This window comes from Trachinotus anak, unplaced genomic scaffold, assembly GCF_046630095.1.
Source record: "Trachinotus anak isolate AG129_WGS33_773 ecotype Australia unplaced genomic scaffold, CSIRO_AGI_Tana_v1 ptg000019l, whole genome shotgun sequence".
Taxonomy (NCBI): Eukaryota; Metazoa; Chordata; class Actinopteri; order Carangiformes; family Carangidae; genus Trachinotus; species Trachinotus anak.
In genome coordinates, this window is record NW_027273870.1 from 16,032,553 (window position 1) to 16,055,089 (window position 22,537).

At 41.6% G+C, this 22,537-nt stretch overlaps 2 protein-coding genes across 2 annotated transcripts; one reads left to right on the top strand and one right to left on the bottom strand.

Annotated features, from left to right (window-relative positions):
* The first annotated feature begins 556 nt into the window (after positions 1–556).
* ptpn9b (protein tyrosine phosphatase non-receptor type 9b) lies at positions 557–11,201 on the top strand. The gene is made up of 13 exons (XM_071503182.1): positions 557–663; positions 2,966–3,109; positions 4,074–4,163; positions 4,456–4,580; positions 4,997–5,102; positions 5,220–5,330; positions 5,429–6,363; positions 6,550–6,646; positions 7,525–7,594; positions 7,695–7,773; positions 8,060–8,210; positions 8,572–8,779; positions 9,157–11,201. Exons 1-13 carry the CDS (start codon positions 631–633, stop codon positions 9,378–9,380), a joined length of 2,373 nt encoding a protein of 790 aa, XP_071359283.1. The 5' UTR covers positions 557–630; the 3' UTR covers positions 9,381–11,201.
* Positions 11,202–12,774: 1,573 nt separating this feature from the next.
* adamtsl7 (ADAMTS-like 7) lies at positions 12,775–20,807 on the bottom strand. Its single transcript, XM_071503183.1, has 12 exons — positions 20,666–20,807; positions 19,847–19,976; positions 19,527–19,702; positions 19,255–19,357; positions 17,920–18,108; positions 17,654–17,783; positions 16,723–16,945; positions 15,888–16,061; positions 15,573–15,746; positions 15,300–15,479; positions 14,988–15,132; positions 12,775–13,285 (listed from the first exon to the last, which is right to left on the bottom strand). The coding sequence occupies exons 1-12, from the start codon at positions 20,798–20,800 to the stop codon at positions 13,131–13,133; spliced, it is 1,914 nt and encodes a 637-aa protein (XP_071359284.1). The 5' UTR covers positions 20,801–20,807; the 3' UTR covers positions 12,775–13,130.
* Between the last annotated feature and the right edge of the window lie 1,730 nt (positions 20,808–22,537).

The window sequence follows — 22,537 nt, forward strand, 5'->3', positions numbered from 1 at the left end:
TAGAGTGTCGATGAAATGTTTGAATGAATAGAATGTTTACAATTAACTGTTCACGGTTGATTTAAATGAACATTGAATGAACATAATAATCGGATGATTATAATGATGAATGAGTTTAGAAATTTTCTAAGAGGACTGTCTGTTAAGCTCTATAAAATTCAGGAAATGTAATTTACGAAATGTATGGATACATTTATAAACTGTGACTGTGAGCTATCAACAGCATTGGGAAAAAAAGGTTATAAATTGGTAGTTAAAATATTTTTAACTCCCAGGTCAGTGATAAACAGTCAGTGATAAAATATTCTCTTTGTGAAATGTGAATCCTAAAAATGTGAGGTCCGTGGTAGAATGTATAATAAAAATGTGTTTATTATCAGTAAAAAAAATAAAGATCAAATACAGTTCAGTAACTGTAGTAAACTGCAGTAAATACTGGTTTTGAGCTGTCAGAAGTAAAGTGTATTGATAAACACAGGTTTTGTAGTAAACTGTGTTGATAAATACAGTTTTGATCAGTATGTGGTAAAGTGATTGGGTGTGGGCGGGGCCTCGGGCTCCGTCTCTGGCGTGAGCAAGTGAGCGAGCGGCTGGTGGGCGCGCCCGCTGCGACGTTGCGGAGGCTTCAAGATGGCGGAAGCCCTGACAGCTCAGGAGCAGCTGGTAAGGGTCTCTTGACGGATTTTTTTGCCTTATCCCCTCATCGTGTTCAGTGTTTACACATGTCACCTTCAGTTTCTTCTCTAACTGGCGTTTTTTCCATATATTTTGTCACGGTGAATGTAACCGGGAACGATGTGATCTAGTCAACAGCGCTGGCCCGTTCGCACCCTGACTCCGGTGTGACTGACAGCAGTTAGCATGTGTGTTAGCATGATGGCGTTTGCTAGTAGCTAGTGGTAGGGACCACTTAACCGGCTGTGTATCACGAATACTCGTTCGCTTGATAACCACGTTTTACATGGACCACGTAGATACGTTCATATCGCTTATGTTAACTAGTAGTGGACCCGTCCTCTTTGGTAGCCCCATACATTGTGATTTTAGTGTCTTTAACGCTACCGTTAGCCATCCAGCCACCACATGTAACCTAGCCGCTAGCTAATGCTAATAGCTATTGTTGACTTGCAGGGAATTTCCTCGACAGCTATCTTGGAACACGTTAAAAATTATATTTGATAAAGTGTGAAAGTTAAAAATAACCAAGCAATGGCTGACTTAATTGTCAGTTGCGTTATGTACCATGACACAGTGAATACAGACCACCATCGCACAACACGAGTGTTTGCTAAGAGCTCACTAGCTAGCAGTGTCCTGCCTATCAGATTTACGGTCGAGAATTCACAGAAGTGATCCTCCGGTTCCTAGCATTGTTGTTGCCATCACTTTCTAGTAAAGGGGTGGGCCTGACACTGATAGCAAACATCAAATGTCAGACCGCAACTGTGGTGACAGCTTCTTTTTACGACTACTTGTTTTATCGTAATCAGACATTCATAAGGTTAACTGATCAAAAAGCAAGTAACGGGACACGCTTGTACCGCTACCCGGGTTTGTCGATTTGTTTCTTGATGGCTGAGCATCACTTTCCCAGACCCAGTAACGTCAAACGATTAACTGCCCTGAGGATAATTGGAGTACATAATGTTTATAGTGTTTGCTTGTTTGCTCGCTGTTGAGCTCAGCGACTTGTTGCCTTGTCTTGTATAATCCTACATAGGCTAGCAGCCATGTCCTAGTGCTGATGTTCTGTCACTGGTGGCAATATGCAGTGTATATACTGGTATATAGTTTCTCATGATATAAGGATGTGATCTAAATGTACCCTCCCTGAGTTGCCTTGCGCCAAATCCGAATATTTTAATATGTGATCAACATTTAATTGGGGGGGAGGGGGGTGGGGGTGGGGTGGGGGGCAGTAACAAAACTTGCAAGGGATGATCCCTTCAAAACCCACAGTTACTTGATAAAATAATATATGCTAACCGTACCTTTTGATGTCGTCATTTGTGTGTGATGTGATTCCTTTGCTTCTCTTACCATGATGGAAATGCCAGGACCAAGCATTGGTTAGATTTATCAAATCTGTATGTGTACACAATAATTACAGTAGGTGTCCAGTCACAGCATTACTGGACACATGACTGGATAAATGATCAAAGATGAATTTTCTGCCTATCATTGTGCTGATGAAATGACCTCATACATGTATGTTAGGGCTTTCCTGTAGTGTTTATTTTCATGACATTAAAGACCACCTCTGCTGATATTATAACACATCTATCTATATATCACATTCAGGAAAAAGGGAGCGCAGTTGCAAGTTCACACAGTAAATGTTATGTATTTAATGAATGTGTCTATTGTTTAGCTCCTCATCTAATAACAAAACTGATCATGAGTTGCATCAGGATGTGGGTGACTTACCAAGTCTGCCAAACAACTCATAGGGAAGCCCTCTATTTGGATTAATTCTTCACTTGGCATCCACTTTTTATTCCTTGTCCTATGAGAGAGTAGATTCAGGGATTCCACATAGCTAATGAAGTAGTCTGTTGTATCCATTCATGTACTCTCCTCTTGCTGGTTTCAAATTTGGAGGACAGATGCAGACCACTTGGCTGGAAACAAGCTGACTGTTGTCTCCTAGTATACGAGTGCTCTCATCTACTGCATCTTCCAGAAGCACAGTCTGCTGCTGCCATCTGTATCAAAATTATTGTGACTTTGGCAGGGAAAGAACTACAAAGCTGAGAGGGCTGACAGTTTTGTGTCTCCTCCTTGTCAAATCAGTTGTTAGCCATATTTACTCTCTTTTCCTATTACTGCCTAAATTTCAAGCTTTTGGTTTGTTTTTAATAGTCTCTCCTCCCTTGGTTATTCTCCTTCAGTTTTTCTGCTTTATCTCTCGTCACACACTGACACCTCAGCTTTTTTCTCCATCTTTACCCCCACGTCTGTCCAGGCTGTGGAGGAGTTCCTGAGTGAGGTGCGTAGCAGGGAGCAGCCTCACAGTGCTGGGCTCGTCTCTCAACCTACCGCTGTAAAGTTTCTTATGGCCCGCAAATTTGACGTCTCAAGAGCCATCGACCTCTTCCAAGCATACAAGGTACAGCAGCGCTTTGATTAGTGACACAATTGAGATAACTATTTTTCAATTATCAACATGGCAGGGGAGGACAAAAAAAAATTCTGCACTGCCAAATAAGATCCAGGCTTATTTGCACTTGTACACAACATAGACATGATAAGTTTATACCGAAATGGAAAGAATCAGACAGATCAGTGCAGTTGCTTCGCAGCAATCCTTGTAGGGTTCTTTTTTTGTATGTAAATAATATTATATAAAAAGATTATCAACTTAGTTCACAATTAGTAAGGTATTACATTAGTAGTATTTAACATTCAAAATCATCATGACATTCAAATTGACAGCTGCATAGTTTGCCACTTGCGGCATATGACACAGTTATTAAGTGCAATATGACAGTGTAAAAGTTTTGACATCTGACTAAAGGCCCCTCATGATGTGTTGACTCTGCACTGTAGCAGCATACATGCTTGCAAGTCGTAACTTTGTCCTGTTAACTTGTTACTCAGTTCATGCAAAATTGAATATCAGCATGCTGTGTTTAAGTGATAAATTTAGCCCACTGAGGACAAATGCAGGGGGTTTACACAGTAGTATGAGCAACCATAGATCTAATGAAACCCAATATAATGTCTCTATCTAAATGTATATATATTTGCTAATACTATGTTAGGTGCTGTCATTTTTGAGGCTGCTCTCAGTTACTATATGCATATGGTGGGACACAATAACATAACTCCTTAAGGAACAGTCTGGGATGAAAACAAAAGGGTTTTGTGCCATTACCACATATTCACCACACACAACTAGAACCTGCTATTATTCCCAATTTTTTTTTTGACAGACTAACAATAAACAATGAAAGAATAAATGTTAATAATGTCTTCTGGTGCAGTTAAGTGCATGTTTACCTGCTGCCTTAGCTGCAAGCTAATACCTGCCTTCTTTCTCCCCTATATTTACCATCATGTGTCAACATTAGAACACAAGAATCAAAGAGGGCATCATCAATATCAACCCTGACGAGGAGCCCCTACGCTCTGAGCTGCTGAGTGGCAAATTTACAGTACTGGTGAGTTGTAAAGTCATTATGCTTTAATCATTTAGCAATTATATCCCTGGATACAAAGAAAATGATGCACATACTGTTGTGTGGACATGTATGCTCGTGTGTCTTGTTAAGGATTATGATACAGTAAAACTTAATTTGTTTTGACTTTTTATTATTGAATGTGTAGTTGAACTGTTAGAAAATTTAGTAAGTCTATAATCAGACGTTAAAATTACCTCTCACAAATAACATAACGTGGAAGCAGAGTGAATATGCATCAGTGTATATGATGAACTGTTAATATTCCTACAAGCCTGGCCGTGATGCGAAGGGTGCTGCTCTAGCGCTCTTCACTGCTCGTCTCCATCGGCCAGACATCACCACCCACAAAGCTGTGCTTCAGGCTATCATCTATCAGCTGGATAAAGCCATAGAGAGGTGATGTCCAAACCTTAACCATTTGTATAAACAACTTTTTTTTCTCTCCCTTCTGCACTTTAGTTTGGTGTTGTGGCACAGCTGTCCCTGTCAGTCTGTCATTCTTCAGTTTCTTTCATTTTCTGTTCCCAGTTTTCATTTTAGCCTTTGTCTTATAGTTCCAATTTTTGACTTCCTTCTACAAATTAGTGGTGTCAGGATCTCATAGAGTTTTGGCCTTTTTATGTTTTTCCCAACATGATACATTTATGTTTGGTATCCTGCAAGTACCTGGTTTAAAAAAGAAAAAAATCAATTATAATGAGCATGGCCTTATTCCTAAGTTTCCCTCAGCTGTATTGTATAAAATTATGAAATTATTTTTATGACAAGCCTCTTTTGCTTTTAATTAAAAAATCTTCTTGATTTCTCCCCAGTGCACAAACTCAGAGAGACGGACTCATATTTATCTACGATATGACCAACTCCAGCTATGGCAATTTTGACTACGAGCTCTGTGTTAAGATCCTCAATTTGCTCAAGGTAAATATCGGAAACGTCCTCTCTGATTTGCCTGCCCCCCTGGTTTTTGGTGTTAAAACTGTCTCTCGGAAATGAACCTTGTCATCATTTTGTGTGTCCGATGCTTATATTTTCCAGGGGGCATTTCCAGCTCGTCTAAAATGTGTCTTCATTGTGTCATCACCTCTTTGGTTTCGAGCACCTTTTGCAGTCCTCCGCCTCTTTGTACGTGAGAAGCTGAGAGAAAGGGTATGTGTGTCTGTTTTTATCAGGGGGTTATGTCATAAGGTGTAATGTGTTTGTTATTTGTTGTTTGAAATGTGTTTTCTTGGTTCTGCAATCACCAGGTGTGCACGGTGAAAGCTCCTGAGTTGCCCAGTCACATCCCAGTCTCCTCCCTTCCTGAGCACCTGGGTGGGACATCCCAGTATAGCCACGTTGCTTGGATCCAGTCCTGTGTTAACATTCACACAAACACTGTTCAGGGTGACACACAAGAACATGACGCACATGACTGTGTGGGAAGCCTGCTACGCTCTTACAGCTTGGAGTGTAGCAACACAAGCGCAGGCGCTACACTGTCCCAGACCCATATAAATACGCAGTTAGGTTCTGAGCTAGCTGTTGCTAATTCTAACTGCTATGATGATAGCAATGCTAACCCACACAACCACTGTGGTGTGGTGGAGGGCAGGACTCGAGGCCAGTACCAGCAGAGCCCACACTCTGCTGCAAACAGGCCGCAGGGGAACCACCAACACTGGAACGGCTCCGCTGTGAGTGAAGCCAACATGGCTGTTAGTGGCTCCAGCCTCAATGCTAACATGAATGGTCGTGGCCGCCAAGCTCCTCCCCAGTCAGACACACCTCCCGACACACTGCTTTCTCAGAAAAGTGATGGGGATGTAGTGTATGGCAAGACAACTGACTCTGCCCATGATCCTCAGAATGAGGGTGTCAAAGAGGAGGACGAGGAGGAGGATGAGGAAGAGGGTGAGGAGGAGGAGGAGGAGGAGGAGGAGGAAGGGGTACCTCCATTGCCCCAGAAATCTTTGCCTCGGCCACCCCACCAGCCTTCCTCTCAATCCCCACCACTGTCTTCATCGTGGGGTCCTGATGAGGAGGACCGCTGCATGGAGGCGTCTGTTCACATGCCAGAGCAGGGAGGCATGACAGTGCACGAGCTGGTGGAGCATGTGAAGAGGAAGAAGAAAAAAGGGATCTATCAGGAGTACGAGGAGATCCGCAAGGAGCCACCAGCGGGCACCTTTGACTACTCCAAGTAAGAGAGGGAAAATATATTCTATCCATTGGACTCCTTTTTTTTCTCTGTGCTTCTGTCTTTCTACTGATCTCTTCCTTTATGTTGTCTCTTGCTAACAAGGTAAAGCAAAATTATGTGACAAATACAAACACATCAGCCCATTTGTCAAGTTTCCTCACAGTGAAATCAACTCTGCTTTTACAGAAAATTATCCAATCAGATAAAGAACAGGTACAGTGATGTTCTCTGCCTGGACCAGTCACGAGTGCGACTCTGCCAGCTGTCTGATGACGAGGATGAGGTAATATTTAATGATTTAAATTTCAATTCTGCTCCTGTATTTATTTCAAACATATATATGACAAATATTCCTCAATGGTGATTTTATACATTTTTGCTGCTAAATTATGTGACAGTGCTGCCAACACCAGTCCTACTCAGACCTCTGATTCAGGTTGACACAAAAAAGAATGTATTAAACTATAATGTTGTTGTTATATGTTGCGTATGTTTACTTAAATATGTAATTGTCAGCACTGAAATGATCAGCAAAGGATTGACTGTAGATATCACTGTGGAGATTTGATGTTGCATTAGCAGTTACTGTGTCAACAATTTAGTCTGTTCTTGATATTTTTGCCTGTGCTTGTCTGCTGCATCCGATATGTGTGATCAGAAAGTGGAGTTCTTGGCAGGATCACACACAGTGACTTTTATGTGGTTAAAAGGAAAGGCCTGTTTTTGGCAGCCTGGCTCTAATATTTGTAAAATAAGCACTGTTTTATTGGCTAAAACTACGAATATAAGACCTATGTTGTAAAAAAAAAAAAAAAAAAAAAAAAAAAAAAAAAAGAATTAAAAAGGTGGTTTGGCCGTCGGAGAAATGTTGGGATTGGCAACTGAATGAATTCCATGAATGGAAGAAACTGAAGATTGACTGAATCTGCTCTGGACTCCTAATGTATTGTATATAATAAAATTTTTTATATGACTCAAATCTAAACGTTTAACCATTAACTGCAAAGTGACAAAGAAAGTGATTGTACAGAAAACTGAGAACTGTAGTGATGTAAACGTGTCGGCTCCACTCTAATAATACTAACATTGAGCATTTTACAGGGGACAGTAGATACAACACCAAGCAGTGAGTCTCACACCATCTCTGCTGTGTTTTTGCAGACATCCGATTACATTAATGCCAGTTTCATGGATGGGTACAAGAGGAGCAACGCTTACATTGCAACTCAGGGTGAGCAACTGTTGAAACAAACTCTTTATTATCCCCCCTGAAACCTTAGTAGTGAGCACTCTGGTGTTACCATGGCATGACTGACTTTTGTATCCATCAGGTCCTTTGCCAAAAACTTTTGGTGACTTCTGGCGCATGGTGTGGGAACAGATGGTACTTATCATTGTCATGACCACCAGGTGAGGCTCATTCACCTATGATTTCAGAAATGTATCATGTCCAACTAATTTAGTGGGGTTCAATGTGAGCACTCTTGAGCGTCATTCAGTTGATACATACAGTGTGGGCATAGAAGTTGGAACTTAAAACGTGTAGTGTGAGTTAACACAACGTACAAGATTAATAACACAAACACACAGTCTCTGCCCAGCCTTAGAGATGCACAAAGGGTGTTTTTAGAATAAGCAATAATATGATGGGGTGATGAGGAGATTAAACGGTTGTGATTTGTGTTGTGCGTCTCAGGGTCGTGGAGCGTGGACGTGTTAAGTGTGGTCAGTACTGGCCTCTTGAGGAGGGCAGGACTGAGCAGCACGGATACTTCTTGGTCAGGAACACACATGTCCAGGTGTTCCAGGACTTCAAACTCTCCCATCTTGAACTCTACAACACACAGGTAAATCATGGTGAACTCATTAGTACCTGAAAATTCATAAAGTAGGTCTGTTTATGATAATAAAATGGCCCTTAAACTATCTTTGATGGCTTTAAAAATTATTTAAAAATGTATTTAAAATTGAACTAAAAAACTAGATCTAGAGCCTAGAACTAGACTTTGATGACTTAAAATTGTGGGATTGCTTTTCTTGGTGGAATCTCTTTAATTTATAAGATCACAATTTCATGTAATCTGCCAAGAATACTTGGCATGAAGACTGGCCCACAGGCTCGTACATGCCAACTGAAAGGAATGAGCCTAAAGACAAGCTCTATTCTTCTTCTTCTTCTTCTACGAACCTCTCTGAACCTTTTGTTAGTCTGGAGTGAGACGGGAGGTGTGCCACTACCTCTATGTCAGCTGGCCAGACTTTGGGGTGCCCAAGAGTGCTTCTGCTATGCTGGACTTCCGTGAGCATGTACTTCAAAGGAGGGAGGCTGCAGTTCAGAGCCTGGGATCCAGCTGGACAGGGCCTCCAGGAGGCCCCCCTGTGGTTGTGCACTGCAGTGCTGGCATTGGCCGCACAGGTAAACACAATATTATAGGGTGTGAAATATGGTTGAATGCATCAAACGTAGGTCAGCTGTTCTTTTTACTATCCATTTAGTGACCACTGTCTTAGATGCGTAACACAAGACACATAACTTTAGACACTGAGAATGTTGTTCAAGGTGGGTAAGTGACTCCAACATAACCTGCTAAGAATTCAGATAGCTCTGAAGGAAAAAAGGAGTCTTTCCCACCACTATTTAGGTATACCTGACACATAGAGTCGGAGGGCAAGAACTCATTTAGTTTTCCCCTGTTCTACCTCTGTTGTCCATACATTTTAAGTACATAAGCAAGTGTAAGTCTTCCCTGTGTTACTTCTCTGACTTGCTCTTTTTCCCTGCTGCCTGTATAGGCACATTCTGTACACTGGATATCTGCCTGTCCCGGCTGGAGGACATTGGCACAATAGATGTCTGTCAGACGGTGCGGCGGATGCGTACACAGAGGGCTTTCAGCATCCAGACCTGGGACCAGTACTATTTCTGCTACACAGCAGTCATCGAGTATGCCCAGCGCCATGGGAAACTGAGCCCAGTGCAGTGGTCTGACTCAGACCTAGAGACTGACAGCGAGTGAGGGACACGTGGAGGCATAACTAGACAAATGGGATACCCAACCTAAACCGAAGTCATAGGAACGAAAGACTGAGGAATGACATTTCAGAGTAGAGGAGGAAGATGACTCTTCTGCCATAAGAGAGAAGAGACAAAGGATGGAGATCTTGTTTTGGCTCATGATGTAACGACGCAGACTCCCACAGTCTCTCTTCCTTTACATGAGTGGATAGACAGAGGAGGTGAAGAGCTGTGGAAAAAAAATACAGGGAGTGGAGACTGCACGTTGCATCACCGATTGAGCAAGCTGTCCTGCCAATTTCCGAGCCCCTTTTTATTTAGCAAACTACAGGGGAACTTGGCCTGCCCTGAACCTGTCTTGTTGACAAGAACGTTGTAAGAGTTGTAGCATTTTTATATTGACTTGCACATGAGGAATGACAAACTTGAACTTTACCCCTTGAAGCCCTCCAAACTCGAATCTTTTTTCCTCTTTGCATCTCTTGTTCCTGTTCAACCCTGAACACCTCTGTGATCGCAGGTAAAATGTGAGGGGTATGAAAAGGTGAAATTTGAAAACTTTTTTTTTTTTTTGCTTTGTGTTCTCATGTTTTTTGAGAGGAAATGGTTCTGTGTGAGCATGTGGCCGTAAGTGATAGTTGAACAGTGTGTGAGCCATTTAGTCCATTTCTGTTTTTACTTTATTTTCCATGTCCTTTTTTTCTATGGTGCATTTTCTACATGTGTTTCATATTTATGCATATGTAGACTAACTTTTCAAAGCCAAAGTCCTCACCTTGAATGCTTGGATGTACTCCTTAGTGACATATTATAGACTGAAGCCCATGTATATTCTTGTAACATACATTTATACATTAGTGTGCATTATAACAACCTCTGAAAGAAGAGCAAAAAAAGCTGTTTAATATAATTGACTTAACCTTGAGAAGAAATATCTATGTAGCGAGCCAGGCTATGAAAAAATATTGAAAAGAGTTCTGGTAGAAAAACTGATATCGTAATGCAAATCTGTGTGATTTGTCAGGACTAACATCATCTTTACTGTCGGAGCGTTCTGATTGGTGGACGATCTTAAGTAATTTGGCCTTAACTTGATTCACTGCCTCGTCGTTCTCAGACCTAAACCATACCTGAAACTGTAAACTGTTTTATTTCCCCTTTTGTTCTTTCCCTGTTTGAATCTTACTCCCTTGACACCACAACTGTTGTGTTGATTTTCGAGGTATATTCTGCCTCAGATAATTGTGCCTTCAAGTTTTCCTTAGCTTAATGTCTCGCTGGTATAGTAATAACACCCAAAAACTAGTGCACTTGCATAGTACACACTGACTATGTGCCACACAGGACACCCACATTTTGCCTATAGTCCTGTACATAGTACACTACTTCTGAATAACATAAAAGTAGTGAGTTATCCGGGACTAAGCTCTGGTTTGAGACATGGCTATTCTTTTATCATTTGACCTCAGGGGGTAATTCTAGTGTTTTTTGCCTAGTGTCAAAGATCCGTTTCTGGGTTTGCCTCTGGTAAATTATCATTTAAGAAAAAACTATATCAACTTTATTTTGTATTTTTTACTGTATTGTATCCTACTATATTTATGTCTTTGTAAAACTTCTACAATATTGAAATCAGTGAATGTTGGTACGATGCTACAAAGAAAACAAAACCAGTTATTGCATTTGATAAGCTGAACAAATCAGATGGGGAGTGAAATATATTTTTTGTTGTTCACAATGAAACTTTAGTGGAAAATATCACTTGCCATTGTATTTTCAGAACTGACTTGTATAAATGGTGACTGTTCAATTCTAGGACTGGGTGGGTGGGTGGGTGGGTGGGGGGAGGGAAGGTGGGTTGGTTGGTGATGCGATAATGCTTTTAGAGAGCTTATTGTTAAACTCTTCAGTAACAATGACATTAACGTCTTACTGTCTGGTACCCAATGCCAAGGACAACACAAAAAAGAGCTATCAAGAGGAAAAAAACTAGCAAAAAACAAGTGGCTGACATTTCTGTTCACAAAAAATCCAGCATGGTGTCAATGAGTTTTAAAAAAAAAAAAAAAAAAAAAAAGGAATATATGTATATGTAGAAGGGTAAAGGTTTATCAGCATGGTAAGAGAGCCTTGAATGTTTTCGGGGTAATGGTGTCCAAGCAATTTTGTGAAGACAGACATGGATATTATTGGTGAATGTGGACCCTGCATCCCTCCATGCCAAAGGCCCAGGCTCACCCTAAAGATTTTCACTTGTCACACATCCTCAACAGCCCACTAGTATTGACCTACCAGTGCAGCCTTGCATCCACGGACACAGACTCCGGAGCAACACGGGAACATTACTGAAGATTCTGTATAGCTACAAAATGGGAGAGTGTGTATGTAAAAGAGTCTTGGTCCCCAAGGTATTTTTGATTTTTTTTTTTTTTTTTTTGAGAAATGCAATGTGCATTGTCATTGGTGTTCATTTACTGTTTATTTTTGTGCTTTAAGTTCTCGTGATTGAATTATGGCCTTTTACATGCTGTCAGCCCAGCTGTCCCATTAAAGCAATGGTATTACTATCTTGAATGAGTACAAAGCTAAAGTGATCTTTTTTTGACTTAATAGAGAGGTGCATGTGCAGTATGAACATCTACACCATGTTTTCAGTTCTGTGGGAATTCTTTTCACATATAGTAGATGGGCAGGAGAAAACTTTCAGTGTCACAAACAATTTGAGCACTTTTTTTAACATTTCATTCAAGCAAATCTTCACACTCCAAGTAGAACTACTTTTTTTTTCAGCGTGTTGGTGAGGAGAACCTTCAACCCCACCTACTACATTAAACGGACACTACACAAGTTGATTTTAAACCCAATTTTAACCTCTAATCTTAGTTTATCTTTGAATATGGTCAGATTTCCAGCAGATCAGAAGATGTTAAGTTTGAGTATGTTTGTGACAGTTGTGACGCAGTTGTGATGAGATTTTTGCTTTCACAAAATAGTAAAATAAGCACATAGTGAGTGGGTCTGGGCTGCAGTGGGTTGGTGCAACATGCAGAAAACACCAGTATGGTTCCTGTAGGGTAGCCAGATGTGGCTAAAATGCCCCCATTTTTAATGTAAAAATGCAATTTACCAACCTGACCATCCATTTATCTGTCCCTTGATTTAATTACTGATCACAGAACCACTACTTACTAAGTTTCTGCAGCCAGTAAAGTCAGCTGCACAGATGTGACTAGTTTAGCTGTGAAACCACATTTTGAGACTTTTTAAAATTAATTATGTTTGATACAAAGATTATGTGTGTGTATCCGTGGGTGTATTTAGTAGGAGACAGAGCTTCTCAGGCATTTTGCTGAAATTTTGGTAGCCTGCAATAATACAAGAAAAGCTGAGCACCAAAGGTTATGTACTTTTTATTAAGAATAAATACACAATATAAGCAGATCACCAAATGTGACCAGTCCAGTATGAAAACACTCAGAAAACACAAAACCTATACAAAGTGAAATTCTTAATGAAGTGAGAAGTTTGTGACTAAGTTTCAGGCTATTTTCATCCAGGCAGGTGTCAAATGAAACATCTCTTCAACAGCAGTATTTGTGCTGGTGGGTGTATGGCCATGGTCACAAAATAGATGAAGGCAGCTGATTACCTGGTCCATTAATCTGTTGCAGACTGAGTGAGTGAATGTTACACTGTGCTCAACACACTGAGGCACTCTCCAAACACAGCTAGGTGTTCTCCTGAGACAGCATCACCTATGGATGTGGTTCTTTTGAAATGAGTTGGGGTATGTTTTCTGGGCACGGGAGCAGGAGGTGCAGCAGACGCTTCTGTAGTAAGGGTAAATGCAGAGTCGGGCTTGAACCACCACCACACAGTTATGATACTGGTCACTGCATGATGGGTCTGAAAAAGGAAAAGAGAAAGAAGGTAGAGAAACTGAGAAAAATGGAGGAAGCAATGCAAATTTCATTTTAGGCTGGTTATATCGTGTCTTGCTGGAAGCAGAACTGGATTTTGAATCTTTTGAATGTGGGGTCCAGAGTTGGGGTACAGTTTTCAAGAAGGGGGCACATTTATAAAATGAATAAAAATGTATAACCCCAAGTAGCCTACAGCCATGTAAGAGGTCATTCACCTCTCTTACATTTGAGCAAGAGAACCAGACTGAAAGACACAGAAATGACAACGAATGGCATGCAGTTTTGTTTGCAGTTGTTATGCATCTCTTGTAGTTGTTATGTATCTTTTTATAGTTTTGCGTCTCTTTGTATTCATTCTTTTTGTAGTCCTTTTCAAAAGGAAATGTAAACAGTCACTTCATACAGAGGCTTTGGTCCAGGACACTGAGCCATGCCGAATCAGTAAACCATTCATGATACTAATAAGCCAACTATCGCCTCCTGACTCTGGGAGGGGTCTACCATAGGTGGTCAATCAGATTTCACAGGCACAGGTCACCCCTGGCCTCCCTCTGTCCCCACTCCTGGTTGTGAAGTGTTGGCACCAATTCACAGCCCTCGATTCTCAGAGTCAGGTTTCGCTATTGGAAAGTGACAAGACAGGCCATGCTAGTTTGTTAGCATGCTAACTTCAGAAGAAAAAGAGACGTGATAGAGACAAGAGTTAACACTGGTGTTGCTTTCCAGCGCAGGAGACAGTGAGTGAGGGAATAAAGTTCGATGCTGAACTTGCGACAGTTCTGCAAGACTGCCAAGTAAACAACTGTTCATGCGAACGCTGGCACTAGCAAAACCTACAAGTAGTTCCTTTAACAATGTATAGAGGACAGAAATAATACTCAGAAACTTGTCAGCATTTCCAGTCCATACAATGAATTCTCAGCAATACATGACGTAATCCACTGAGTGGTTTTGAAGTTTCAGTTTCAAGTTCAAATTTCTTTTTCAGTTCCTCTGTGCACAAGGCTAAATCCAAGTCTGAAAAGCATCAGTGCTGTGGTCGTGTTTAGAGTAAGAAGGCCTTTTCCTGATAAACTGAACCGAGAGTAAAATTAGATCTGTTTACGATAAAGCTGAAATTGTGGATTCCGACATATGCTTATGTGAATTTTCTGTGCAGACTTCTTGTAATCTCTCACTAACTAAATTAAAATCAAAACTATTTTCAGATGCATGAGGAAGGATTTGCCACTGTGTGATCTCACACAGACACAGCTCCATGTTGTTTGAGCTGGATTACACATTACTATCTTACCTTGTTCACACACTTGAAGATATTTTTGGCATATGGAGCTGCTTTCAAGTACAAGACTGTTTATTTATTGTAAATATTGGGTCACACGTTTCTAAAGCTCTGTATCACAACCATATTTGAGTAAAGTCATGTTGTCACTTACTGAGCTTTTTTAAATAGTTTTTTTTGCAAACACTCTCCTAACAGTTTTGACAGAGTTTCCTTCTTCCATAAGCTGTGGAAAAGAATCCCCTCAGTTCCTCCTGGTTGTGACAGTAGGTGATGATCTTCACTATGGTAACGTTCAACAATGACAGCATCAAAGACATATCTCACACCATACAGGTCATCCCTGACTCTGGTGTGAACCCAGCTACACCTGCCTTAGTGCAACAAAACTGGTTGGACTTACTTATCTCAGCTACACAGGGTTGTTTGTTGCATTCTTCTCGACTCTCTGGGGTCAAACTGGGGTCACATCGGTCACTTGGGGCAATGTTGTCGGCAAGACAGCGCACCTCTCGCACACGGTAGCCACCGTTGCAGGTACGAGAACACTGTGAGGTGATTCAAAGACAGATCAGAGGCAGACATGAGGAATGAGGACACCATTTAGTCACCGCAACTCATATCATACTAATAAACTTCCTTTGAAATAACAGTGTTGTAGCATCAAACGTGTACTTGACAAAGTGTCAAGTGTGAGAGAGTTTGAGACACTTACTGCACTCCACTCTGTGACATACCACTGGACACCACATGGCTTCAGTCTGCAGGTCTGAGCTGTGATTGGCTGAGGCAGGCTGGAACATTTCAACTGGTCCACCACCTCCATGCGACCATTGTCGTTGAAAATACAAGCCACGCTGCGGGTCTGTGTCCCATTCCCACACTCTGCAGAACACTTAATTAACCCACACAGGTAAGGTGTTGCATCAAATGAATGCTGTCTGAAAAGTGTCTCTGTGTACTACATGTATGTATTTACGTGGATTACCTGACTCCAAGGTCCTGTATACCACTCCAGCCGGTTTTGGCATGGGCCTGAGTCACAAAATGTTAATTCTGGTGGGCGCTCCCCTTCACAGTTGTCCAATGGGAGATCAGTCACATGATCCATCAGGCATACTGCTGTCCGTGTCCGATTGCCCATACCACACTCTGCAGAGCACTGAGGATTATCACACACGCGTACATGTTAAATCAGATCTCAACATGATGTCGTGTTTGTTTTTTCTCTCTGTCCCACACACACACACACACACACACACACACACTCAGGTACACACTGTATTATCAGTTTCTGTGTTACCCGTTGACTCCAGAGGGAGGTGAACCAACTCCGTGCACAGGCTCCCATGTCACAGTTTTGCAGTGTGTCTGGCTTTAGGTTCATGTTACACTCCTCATCCTCCTCCACATCACCCTGGTTACTCAAACAGACCACCTCCCTGCTGCGTTGGCCCACCCCACATGGCACTGAGCACTGGGTAGACAGACAGGGGGAGAGAGGGATGAGGGGGGGGGGGTTGGTTTAATTTTTTATTTTTTTTTTGTCTTTTGTCATTTTTTGGATGAAAATATACATGTTTATTGTGTGTATGTCAGTAATAATGCAACTATCATTGCCACGTGTCTGTCTAAATGTCAATGGTGAAAAATATACAGTACATTCTCTCAAGCATTGCACTTTAACAGTTATACACACTTTACTGTGTATATTGTGAAATATTGTACTTTTATACTCCATTTATTCAACAGCTGTTATTAGTTACAGATTAGTTATTGCAGATTAAGATTTTATATACAAAAACATAATGTTGATGTTGTTAAAATATGACCTCCACATGGACCACTTATATCATTAAAGAGTTTCTTACATGTTAATATAATAGTAAGGGCCATTTGCATAATGAGAAGTTTATTTTTGATTCTTTAAATACAATTCGCTGATCATTTTTCTTTATGAAGTAAAATCTAGAATGCAGGGCTTTTACTTGTAATTTAATGTTTTTACATTGTAGTGCTACTCCTTTTACTGAACATACAATAGAATATAAAGACTTCCTCCACACCTGATTAAAGTACAGGTCTATTAGTCATCATCCAGCATTATAACACTCAGAGATGTCCGTGTGTTTTCTCACCGGGCTCCACTCAGATCGAATCTGCCACTGACTGCAAATCTTCAGCTGACAAGTTGACCTGGTCACCGGCTTATCAGACAACCCACACAGCTCTGGTGCCACAGTAAGCGAGGACTCCATCCCATTGGCATGGACTTGAGTGACCTGGCGGCAGATTACCTGGCGGTGCTGAGTGCCGGGTCCACACCTCCTGCTGCACTCTGACCACTCCCCCACATCCCAACTGTGAGTCAATCAGAGAGGACACAGAGAGGGTTAGCAGAAATAAAGAACAGCTTGCAGTCCATCACAAAACATGTGGTGATAAATGAGTGTACAATGGCTTTCCTCAAGCATGTCCCAGCTGTCTGTCTTCAGTTTGACCACAGTTTTTGTGTGTGGACTACAGGGGGCTTTTTAAAGCCTGTAGTTTCTTCAAAAAGGAGATCATAGAAGAGACAAGTAAAATAAGCCAACATGTGCTGCACAAGTTCAGACATTTCTCTTCCCTCTGCTACCACTAAAGTTTCAGTTTTTCGCTCCTCTGTTGCTGCTGCATTCCCAGTGGAAACATATTTATTTCAAATTGACAGCTATCATGGATCACCAACACTGTGGGTAAAATATCTAAGAGACCCACAACCAAACATACAGGAAATACACTAACACCCTGATACATCTTGGCGATGGTAAGATCTAGTGGTATTTACCACAAGACATGAAAACCAAAGCCACACCAAAGTGAGTCAGTGTGATTGACTGTGACTGGTGACTGACTTATGGCTGGAATGTGTGTGAGCGATGAGGGTTTCACCCTGAAAATCAACAGCACCACGTGGAATTAATACAGTGAAAGTGTGTCTGTGTGTGTGTGTCACGATTAATGTATGGGACATCAAGCGTGTGTGTGTGTGTGTGTGTGGGTGTGTGTGCATGTCTGTGTGTTACTCACTATGCAGGGCAGGGCTGGGTGTTGCAGTCTTCTTCCCGGTTTGTTGGTTCAAGGGCAGGGTCACAGAGGTCAGCAGCAGCAGTCGCCTGTGAATCCTTCTCAACACACTCCCAGAACACCTGACGCCTGCCTGGCAAGTGTGCACACACACACACACACACACACACGTATACATACAGAAAAATACATGTATACAAAATAAAGACTTGGAAAGCATTAATTCAATGTGTGCACACCGTTTCTTTGTGTTGTATGTGTTTCCTCACCAGTGCCACAGGTTGTGCTGCACACTGTGTGCCCACTCTTTGTCCAGGTGTAAGTGGGCTGAGGGTCAGAGTCCCCGCTGCGGTCAGAGGGAACCTGGTTGGGATGGAGTGTCTCCTTGATAATGTCATTGTTGGTGATGTCACCTTGGTGAACTTTCTCACCTGGGTGGGATGAATCTGATGCCTCAGCTACAGGAAGGTGGAAGTTTGAGGGATGGAGCAAAAATGTTTACAGACAGGTAATGGGAAGAAAGGCAGTGATGTAAAGGTAATGTCATGGGATGAAGCATAAAACAAAATTCAGTATGCATTAAAGGCCCAGCACACCCACACAGGTGATTTTACTAACTGTGGCTGATTAGATGTGTTTGTTGGTGTGTACAGGCTGCTCTTAATCCCTACCTACATGCACTAATTCTAAGAAGATTTGCTATGTGTGTACATGGGTAAAAAAAATATATATATATTCAGTATATATTCAGTCAGCATGCATACTAAAGAAACTCTGACACTGACTTGTGTGTGCTGTTGATGTATGCTACACTCTGGCAATGCACAAAGCAAATGGAGGAACTACTTACATCTGGAAAACATCTAAACTAATTGTGGATATTGGCAAAACAGCTCAAGTAACACCTCAGATGATGTTCAGCAGAGCACATATTGTTTCATTTCTTGTTGATATGAAAGGTTAACATATGTTGATTTGTTGTACCCAAACTGGAAGAGAATATTGTACAAGAATATTGTACATAAAGTATAACTCCTTCATTATTCTTACCAATACATGGAGTCGGATGACCAGCATCTTCCAGCATAGTTCCACCCACCTTCAACCGGTGCAAAGGTCTAATCAGCCAGAATATTTGAAAACGCCTGTGGGGTTGTGCAGGGTCTTTAAGAATATTTGCTGTTTCTTGAGATAGTTCAGGAGATTTATTAAAATTAAGTAATTATTTGCCAGTGTCAGTGGACCCAAATTAAACTGCTTCTTTAATGAAGGTTAAATATTAGGTAATGAAATGTGGCCCACATGACCAATTACTGTCTCAGAGTGCGGTTAAATGGTCTTTCTCCAGGATAAAGTTTAGATGCCTGTTTGTATCAAATGTTATAAAAAATCCTAATCAAATTCTCAAAAGGACAGTTTCACTCAAAATGATATATATTAGCATCACTATGACCCTGCAAATAGAGGGATGTGTTATGATCCCCACTGGCAAACCAGAATATTTAGTATGAGAAAATGGCAGTGCGGTCATTTAGGGCCACTGTAATACAGTTTTAGGATTGGGTTTGTGTGTTTAAGTGTGTTATTGTGTTGTGTGCTCTCACCAAGGGGGAGTATATCAGAAGGTGTATCTGGCTCAGGAGTCGGGTTTTGTAAGGGCACACTGTATTCATAGTATACACTGGGACCTGGTTGCTGGTAGATCAGCTGTAGAAAAGAGAGACAGATGAGTGTTATGTAGAATCATGTATGTTGTAATATTGTTTATGCATTGTAGTACAATGTATTATGTACTGTATGTATTTATGCAATTAAATAGGAGACATATAAATGACATGGAACTATTGCCAGTTTGTGTTGCCATTTTGCATCTCACATAAACATGCAGGTCCTCAGCCAGTGGCCCAGGTGCAGTGATGGACTCTCCGTTGCGAGTGCGGATTTCATTGGGTCGTCGGTACAGTAGCTGTGTTCCCACAGCAATGAAGATTCCAGGCCGGTCAATCACCCAGTTTCCATTGATGATGGAGACGCCAGTTTTGGTCTGCAGAGCTGGAGGAAAACCCCACATTCATCCATCAGTGTAGTGTTTGTCATGCTGAAAATATTTCAGATACAGTGTGTGTGTGTGTGTGTGTGTGTCTGTGTGTGTGTCTGTGTGTCTGTGTGTCTGTGTGTCTGTGTGTGAGTGTGTACCCAGGTAGTTTCGGCTCTTTACTGTCTCCTGTATGCTGATGTTTCGTGCTCCTGCAGGAATCTCTGCAATCTTATGGTAGCCAACGCGGAGGAAAGTACGAGAGAAATTCCCCCTCACCACTTCATACCCCTGCCAACACACACATTCACACACGTTTATGCACACAAAGCCACCGGGCACAAACACTGTATATGCCCGCTTGTGTACATGCACAGACACTTTCTGCATGCTCTCTGTACCGCAGTTTCACCATCACAGGCATGTGTTTCAACAGTACAATCATAAATTCCGCTGGATCACATTGCTGCTCTTTTTCTCTCATTTTCACTCATCCATCCTGCTCTCCAACTCTCTCTCCCTCTCTCTTGCTGGAAATCCCACAGCTCACTCAGTCCGGTCCAACAGTTGGTTTGAGTTGGGGAACCTTTCTGGTCTTCCTCTCCATTCCTCCTCTGCACAGATCTCCATTTTGCAAGTTTAGAGTTTACTTCTTCTGTTCTTTGCACGTCATGCCTTTCTCAATGGGCTTCTCCTTTTTCTTCCTCTTGATATTTTATTTAAAATCGGATATAGCTTGATCTGTTAGTGATTAGTTTGCCAGAGTGACAAGATAAATCTAAAACAAACTGGTGAAGTTATGCCCTTCTGCCAGATTTTGGTTTGATTTTACTTGTAGTGTGCATAAGAATAACAAACAACATTTGTATAACACTAACACAGCTCTTACAAAGCTTGCACAAATGATTAAATTACAGCCTCAAACATTCATGTATATAAATACACTTACACTTCTGTCTGTGACTGTGTGGATGTCTTACCTCCAGAGAGGATGGGCTGGCTTTGGTATCCCAGGGAAGAGCACCTGAGGGTGGGCAGAGAAGACAAATGAAGTGGAGGAGAGCCAGAGCTCGACCCTGCCGCAGGGAGCTCAGCTGCTGCCACAATCCAGCCATGGAGAGACTGAGGGAGGACACTCACACACACACATACACACACATGTTTAATGGGGGAGTGTGTGTTTGTGAGGTGGGGTTGGCTTGAGGGGTGGGAGGGAAAAAAGACAAAGTTTGGGAGGGATGTGAGGAGAAATGTTGAGAGAAAGTGTTTGAAAAGTGTAGGCACATTTTTGAAAGTTATTTCAAGTTGAGGTCACACCCATTTTGCACCTCAGTATGAATGTTGTGATAGCTCATGGTGTGTGTGTGTGTGTATTTGTGTGTGTGTGTGTGTGTGTGTGTGTGTGTGTGTGTATTTGTGTGTGTGTGCGTGTATTTGTGTGTGTGTGTGTGTGTGTGTGTGTGTTTTTGCCATGTGGATAGGCTCCTGTAGTGTATTCTAGAGCTCATCCAAAACCAATATCTCTGGCTGTGAACGTCATACAAGATTGTGAGGCTTTGGACACACATCACTCTTGATCTTGCTCTGACTTCTCCACCCACTTCTTGTTTTTTACTTTATAAGGCTTGTCTTGCACTGAGTTATTCCATTTTTCATTTCAGCAAAGATGGAAAAAAAAATGAAGGCTAAAAAGTCTGAATTAAAAATACCACAGTAAGAAAGGGCTGGATTGAGCATAATTGAAAAAATATGCTAAATCTATTCAGAGCTTATCAAAATGTCTCTCTGTAATGAACACAAAACATGGAAAGTACCTTTATTTCTACAGTGATTTAGTTTCCCTTCATCAGTGATTCACACCCAAAAGATGCCCACAACCATACCATGTCGGGGGAGCAATCTGATTCAGAAATGACTGTAAATCCACTGGCTGGGAATCAAAACCCCACACTTACACGCTCCCGACATCTTCATCTGTCAGGGTTATGGTAATATTTGCTTGGACATAAATGATTTGGAGAAGATCAAACACATATGGGTGCAATATATTCCCCTGGCTGAATGTTTTTGTTCTGGGCACAGGACTGTTTTAGCCCTGTAAACACACAATGTAGCGTAGCTTGCCTGGCTCTTTAACTTTCCACTGTTTTATATTGGGGAGTGAGGAGTGATAGCAGTTGTAAATATCAGAAACTACTTTAAATGTTGACTCTAACTTAATGTTTTGGAGAAAATTGGAGTGATGGGGCAGAGATAATGTGTTTTTCCCACCTATTTTGTGCTTGTATTGAGTAGCAGAAACCACAATTAAATTCTGAGAAAGATCTTTTCCCGTAGATTGCCAGCTGATCCACACATGGGGGGTGGAGTTGCCAGGAATGAGAATTTCACAACTCACAACTTGTCTATGTTTGTGTGTGAACCCTACAGAGGTGTACGAGTTACATATGTGTGGATAAAGCACCATGACGCAATGTCCACAGTGCACTGTGAATTGATCGAGTGAGAAAGACAAGTTGACTGTGATCCTGCGAAGCTCTGTGAAGCCTCACAAGGATGCTGGAAGCGGGACGGAGGGAGATGATGCCAGTGAATCGTTTCCTATGTCTTTATATGTCTGTCTGCGTCTGTCCATGTGAGTGTTACCAATGTGACCTTTGACCTGAGACACACAAGGGCACAGATGTACTGCAACACAAACCATGATTATAGCATAAACCTACACACATATGTTGTACATCTTAATACATGCCTGATACATGGCATACAATAACATACAATTTGGGAGCCTCCAAAACTCTGTCAAAGAATACTGGGAATTCTATGTAAGACAGGCTCTTTTAGGGCTACGT